The 7,435-nt window shown below is 35.2% G+C and overlaps 1 protein-coding gene across 1 annotated transcript in view; it reads left to right on the top strand.

Annotated features, from left to right (window-relative positions):
* The window catches only part of LOC102671485 (nuclear receptor subfamily 2 group E member 1-like), a 19,250-nt gene that overhangs the window by 1,919 nt on the left and 9,896 nt on the right, over nt 1–7,435 (top strand). Inside the window, exons 2-3 of the mRNA XM_006614639.2 lie at nt 851–931; nt 1,578–1,739. Of these exons, the coding sequence (XP_006614702.1) occupies nt 851–931; nt 1,578–1,739 (243 nt within the window). The remainder of the gene's footprint in view (nt 1–850; nt 932–1,577; nt 1,740–7,435) is intronic.

The raw sequence follows: 7,435 nt of genomic DNA, 5'->3' as shown, positions 1-7,435 counted from the left end.
TATTTTTTTTTTTTTTTTTTGCGATTTAATTAAATGGGCATTATGTCTTGTAGATTGACGATGTTTAAACGAATGGAATTTTTTTTTGGATTTTGAATTTGAGGATAGGATCTTGTTTTGGCGAAGAAATGTAAAAATGATAAATTAGTTTAACAATATTATCGTGATTGTGATACACAGCTGTTGAGAGTGGTATAACGTGTGTGAAAATTTGTAAAAATACGTGGAAAAGAAAGTTTCGAGGGGAAAGGTTGCTTGAATGCATTGGAGAATAAGAACTAAGTAGAAATATCGGTATATGATCGGACAGAAAGTACTAGATATAAACGTAATCAATGAATTTGTTTTATCGTTTTAATTTTTCGTATATTGCGGAAGGAAATGTCAAGTAATTGAGTTATGGAAAATATGATTTTTAAAACTTTTTGTCATTAAAAATTTAAACGTTCACGGAACATAAAGTAAAATAAATATTTTTATAGAATAGATATACTTTAATTATAATCGCATAGTAATTAACAATTTCTAACATTTAGAAATATTGTAAAAACTTTAATTATTTAAATAATCATTTATTTATCGTGTACTTTTTTTAAAAAATTCCAATCAATCTCGCGTTGACAGAAGAAATATATCCTTAATAAAGTTCAATTTTTGATTTATTAAATTGATTTATTAAAATGATTCGTTCGTGAATTATATATTTTTGAAAATAAAAATAACGTTTCAATCAATTATCGAACGAACGAATATGAATAAAAAATGAAAAAAAAAAGAAAAAAAAACGAGAATTATAATTAACACTTTTATTAGACTTTCCGTTTTTCCATTAAGTCAATTTCTGTTGTAGGGGACAGATTACTTGATATACCGTGTCTGGTATGCGGTGACCGTAGCTCTGGAAAACACTACGGCATCTACAGTTGCGACGGTAATTATCAAGCTCTTCTGTACATCAATTTTTCCATTAAAAGACACAACAACGGTTTATCCATTAAATAAGAGAACAACAGATTCGTTGATTACAAATTTTATTTCACAATTCGTTCACTTGACAGCTAATTAAAATACATATATATATTCGAATTTCACGACAAGTTTCGCAACAGTTCCTAGATTAGATTCGTTCGGAACGTTCATTAAAAAGAGATGCCAATTCAATTATCAATTAAATAAATAATAAAGGGTAAAATATTAATTAATGGCCAATTACAAATGTGTCATGCAGAGATAGTGACCTATCCGTCGGTACATATATAGGTGCTTCTAGAAACAGGTGCAGAAACTTTGGTATTCTATCTATTCTCTTTAAGAATAAAAAAAAAAAAAATCAACAAATCAACGTGAAATATATCATTAAGATGAAACATGTATATATATATATATATGTATACATATATATATATATATATATTTCATGATCTTTCTTTAAATCTACGATACAATTTTTGACCATTTATTTTTTAAAGTATTTAGAGTAATCTTAGAAGAGAAAATTTATCGTTCGATTCTCCTTTAATGTTGAAACTCGAAACTCGATGGTTAAAACAAGGTCGAAATTTTTATATGTTGTCCAGGTTGTTCAGGATTCTTCAAGAGGAGCATACACAGCAATCGAAGGTACATCTGCAAGGTGCAGGGTGCCATGAAAGGGCGCTGCCCCATCGACAAGACCCACAGGAACCAATGCCGTGCATGCCGACTCGCCAAGTGTTTCGAGGCCAATATGAACAGAGACGGTAAGAGACGGTGTGCAAATGTTTTTATTCTCTCTTTCTCTCTGTATGTTTAACATAGAATCGTGAGAATCAGATATACGTCTCCTATAGAAAAAAGTATCGTAGGTGTGTGATTCCGCGAGAGGAAAGAATACCACGATATCATAGGAGCAACGGGACTAATGGCGCGTTTTCCTGTCAAGAGGAGGGCCTCGAAGAGCTCCCACCGGCAGAGCAGGCTGCCTCCGTTTTCTCCGCGGACTCTACACCCTTCTTAGCTATAGTAGAGACGAAAGAAATAGGCTTCAAATCTTGTAATTAAATATTTTACAGTATGACCATTTTTCTTTTTTAATTCAGTTAACTTTGAGAATTTTGAGAACCATTTCTTGGCGAATTTGAACTTCTTTAATGGGAAGAAGAATTATATTCCGAGGAGTTGAAGATTTGAGCTGTGAGAGATGTGAGAATCACTAGAAGAAAAAGAATAGTTAAGTTCGAAGTAAAATAGAAAAGGTTTTTAATTAGAAGAAAGGGAAAATTAATTAATCATCTTTAATGTATTCGTTGATCATTTTGTGAGGAATAATTGTTGTTTATAATAATATAATTTGTTGTGAGTTTAATGTAACAAAATTCTGGTTGAAAATTATAGTATTTCTTAATGTGAAATGTAAAAATGAGGATGATGGAGTGCAGAATTAATTTTTCGAATAAATGAATTTATAAGATATTTATTTGATCTTATTAATATTTATTATAATTTAAATGATATATATCCAATGGAATATGATTGGATAGGGGAAATAAATGATAGTAGAATTTGGATAGTCTATTTCTTTTGTCTGTACTATATAATCAATGTATACGATGTAGAATTGCTTATTTTCAAATTTATATTACGATTCATGACAAAATGATTGCACGTTTCTCTTTCATTTTATAATACATATGTGTGTTTAATATTCAATCGATGTAAAAAAAGAAATGTACGAAATAAATTGGTTAACGTATATACATAAAATAAATCGAGTATTTGTCATTTGTCATTTCCAGTGACACTAATAACACGTTTAATTTAAATTACAGTATGTGCTATCATTTTGTGGTGGATTTAAGTAGAAAATGAAGTAGAAGTTGCACTAAAATTTTTTTTTTTATTAAAAAAATTATTACATTATTTTTGCTATATTTGAGAATGAAATTGTTGGCTTCGTTTCGACGAATTAGCATTTCTTTCGTCGCAATTTGTGGTTACGCGAGCCACGAATGCCTATCAAAGACAGTGACTTTAGTGGCTATTGGTCAGACAAACCCTCCTAAGCAAACGTAGTCGTTGGCCTAGTAAAACAGCAATCATGGTCGAATCGTCTGTTTGTCGTTGGTTTTACAACGTCAATGGATACATCTAAATCAAGTATCAAAATTTATTATCTTCAAATTTTTAAAAATTATATAATTATATCGTTTCAAAGTGCACAAGTATACGCAGACTATTAATTATAAATTAATAATTATTCAAAATAATCTTACGCTCTTCACCGAAAATCCTTAATTCTTACATCTCGCCTAAAATTACCTAATTAATTAATTAATTAACACGTGGAAAATCGATACGATCTTATCGCATGGAACGCGTTCGACAACTTTCGCATAAGCAAGAACGAGAATCGTCAGTGCACCGCACTCACTGTCAGAGATGTTTCGACCTATTTTCGATCGAATTTTTCATCCAGTATTAAACTTGATCGAAATTGCATTTCTCGCGCAACATGCCGCGTATCTCTATTAATCGACGACACGAGAGACTTCAATGGAACTGGAACGAAATGCGGAGAGACTCAATAACGATTCCGCATCGTCATACCACGTTTCGCTTTTTCCATGATCTCTCACTTGACGCGTTACTTTCCAACGCGATTCTCGATATATATATATATCTATTTATGTATATATATCGCCGCAAAATTCACGAAACGAGCTTGTATATACTTCTATATACGGACGGTTGCCGACCATTTTCATTTAATTAATTAATCGATCGAAAACGCGTAATCTCCTCTCGATGTTGCATTACATTATGTCCTCTCGATGAAAGGTCGAACAGTAATTAACATTTATTTGATGTAAACTTTGTCGCACTTCTTGTATTACGTGTAAATGTTATGTTATTTGACCCTATACTGCTGTTTCGAAGGGAGTTTCATAGTTTGGTGGAGGAAATTTTGACACGAGAAATGACGATGATGTTATTCAACGATGATACTTTTAACGATGTACACGGGGATTCGATATTTTATATCCGTCTATTGTGCGATACCCCAAGTATCGGAGTATGATATTGATTCGAAGGTATATTCCGCGTGGCAGGGTAAATCGGATTTCATATCGATAAGTACACGACTTTGTGTAATCCTCGTTTGATATTTCAACTGAATACGATGTCACGATTATGCGCGTAATTAATAGATTCTTGGTAAAATGATTTACATTCCCGTGCAAAATTCTATTAATCGTTTTTAATCCTTCAATGACGCAAAATTTTATTCTTAATTTTAAAATATCCCATATTTTTATATCTTCTCCGTTCGAATTTTCCATAATCCATTGTTCCATCGTAAATTTTACACTTGTAACATGTATATCATAATTTTAATACTTTATTGATTCGTATCATACGTCATCTTGTTATTCGAGTGAACGATAAATTCTACGGTTGCGAGTCTATTAATCGCCCTTCTGCTAATCTTCGTTTCGCGAGATTCTATACGTTCATCTTTTCGAGATACAAAATGTTACGAAAACTTTCACATCGATCTATCATCGTCGACCGTCTATTATTTAAGGGATTCCATTATTGCGTCCAACATGACCACCACGACACTCTTCACTTTTTCATACTTCGATCCCAATTCTCATTAAATCGAAGAACAAACGAGATTTTTTTTTAAACTACGACCGACGAGAACTCAGAGACGACGAAAAAAATGAAAAAGAGAAATGGAAAGACAAGCAGCGGAGTAGCGATCTCGAAGGAAAGGAGATCTCGATCAAGAAGCGATACTCTTTCGAGAAACGTCGCAGGCGGTTAAATAAGAAGGAAGGAGCGCTGCGGAGAGAAAGGGAGAAAGAGACGAAAAATAAGAAAAAAAGGAAAGGAAAGGAAAGGAAGAGAAAGAAAGGCAGAGCATATTCAAAGGCGAAGGCAAAGAGCGGCGGATGAGAGATAGAGGTACATATCGAAAGAGAAAGGCAGCCAGGGGCGGACCAGACCGAGCTCGATGGGGATGAGGGTGGACAGGGTGTCGGGGGTGTTTAATGCAGGACGGGTGCTCCGGTTCCCAGCGGTTGCTGAGGCTCCAGACGCGAGTAAGAGAGGAGATTCAATTAGTGGCAGAGCTTCCTAACGTTAAGGAGACTCCACACGGGGTGAGGTGAGCCTCCGGTTCTTGCGTCTCTCTCTCTCTCTCTTCCTCTTTCGCCTCTCGTTTGTCTCCCCCTCCCCCAATCATCATCCGCGTAAAACGAGTACACTCGTGCTCGTCGCGAGGCATCCTTCCTCTGGATGCTCCCAGTTTCGCGGAAATTGACGACGCGATGCGAGCAGATAATCGAGAAGGGTATAGCATCGTGCATGAAAGGGTTGATTGTTATCGAAATAGGCGAAAAAAGGAAGACGAGTGATTCACGAAGATCGCGATTCGAAGGTTGATTTTGTCAGGTTAGTTGAAACTTGACGGTTTCGTTGTGATAATATATTGGATTGATATTAGTAATTGGAAAAAAGTTGATTGTTTGGATAAAAGATTGTATTGTACCAACATCAAAAGCATCTATATATTATTTTAAATATAATTGGAAAGAACGTAAATCAAGTTATTTTTGATAATTCATATTGGAACGAGAATAATTTTCTCCATCGCAATCTGCATTTTACACACATCGTTCGTATGTTATTTTCTCTCGAGGTTACAATTTTCGTTTTGCAGGCATAGTATTTTTTTTTATCGCGAGAAGATACATATATATTTTTTTTTATCACGTCACGGAACGTTGTGAGGCGCCCATAAAACGTAGGTGACCACTCGGTAAGTGGTATATATTATGTATGCGGTGCTTCGCGAAGCTCCGCCGCAGGCATGCAATCATCCGCCGCCTGACAACCGGTACAGATCTCTCTAACCCCTCACACCACCAACGTGTACCAGCACCCTTCGCTCAGGAAATTCATCCCTACCCTACCGGTGTCATTTGCTCTGCCCTGCCTACCTTTTCGGCGAAACGCGCCTCGCCCGGGCCCGCGTATATATTTTGCGAAATATGGCGTTAAACGATATCAGAAGATTACCAAGCGGCTTACCGCCGAGGATTTGTAACTTGTAAAGGGAAAGAGAGGATTTCGCGGCGACCCGTCCAATCCTCCTTCCGCTCCTCCAATCTTCGACTTCCTTTCGTCTCTTTATCGAATTTGCAAGTAACGATTCCATACGTATTAATTTTATCTTTTCTCTTTTTTTTTCTCTGAATAAAATGGTTCCTTCTGCCCCCTTTTTTTAAGGTGAATTTCGATTCGAAAAACGGATAAAGTTGAAAAGAAGAGCGTTCTTTTAAAAAGTTTGAAATTCGTGATGAGATGTTTTTTCATGATTATCGTGAGAAAATTCTGTGAAAATGATTCTCGAACGAAATCTTTCTTCGCGAGTTTTCTTCACGTTGAAAATTTTAGAGTTCGAAGTCAATCATTTCTCACCCCATAAACGCGGGAAGCGTGAACGTTGGAAAGTTATCGTGGAAACGAAGTATCGGAAATAATCCCGATTTTCTACCGGCGAAAGGGGCAAACACGGGACGCGCCGGTTTAATTCCAGTTCAGAGTGCTTTTGCCACCTCCAGAAAGGGTGGCTCCGAATTATGAACGGAAACAAAGAGATTTAAACTTGGAAGTTGCGAGCCACGATCGATTGGGCATGAAACGAGGCAAAGTTTGCAGATCCAAGCGGCTGCCTCGATTTGTATGTGTACATTGGGAATGATGTTGACCCGTAAGGCGAGAAAGGGCTAAAGGGGTTCGTTCATTTCGTTTTCGAACAAGTCATAGACTTAGCCTTTTGCGCTATTAATTGAAAACTTTCCTCGCATCCTTTTGAATTAAGATAGGATTCACGAGGGTACGTGATCTAGGGCATGGATAAGATTTCGAGATTGATTTTAACATTTGATAATTAAGCTTTGGGAATTTCATTAATTTTTATGTGTAGATTTTAAATATTTCAAGAATTTATTTTACATTTGCTATTATTAAACTTCTTTCTTTAAAAGGATCACAACCTAATCAAACCAAGAGAAACAGAATTGATCTGAATTAAATTAATTAGTTAAAATTTCGAATAAAGTTTACTTTAAATATATGTATAATAATATTTATCGATAGCTAGTATAATTAGCTACTCTTCATAATCTTGATTATTCGATTAACTCATTGAAATAATTTATCTAATCTTCGACGGGCAAAGAAAACCAAAGTGAATACCCATAGAGATAAAGAAACAATGAAGAATCAAGACTACAAAGTTATTTAATCATCACTCTCTCATCATAATTCTCTTTTCATAATTATCATCGAACGAAAGGAAAACCAAACCGACCCATAGATATAAAAATGCAACGAAGAATCGAGACTATAAACCTACTTAATCATCCCTCACCGATCGTTCTTT

This window comes from Apis dorsata, unplaced genomic scaffold (assembly GCF_000469605.1).
Source record: "Apis dorsata unplaced genomic scaffold, Apis dorsata 1.3 scaffold_194, whole genome shotgun sequence".
NCBI lineage: Eukaryota > Metazoa > Arthropoda > Insecta > Hymenoptera > Apidae > Apis > Apis dorsata.
This window is presented reverse-complemented; position numbering and strand designations above follow the sequence as displayed.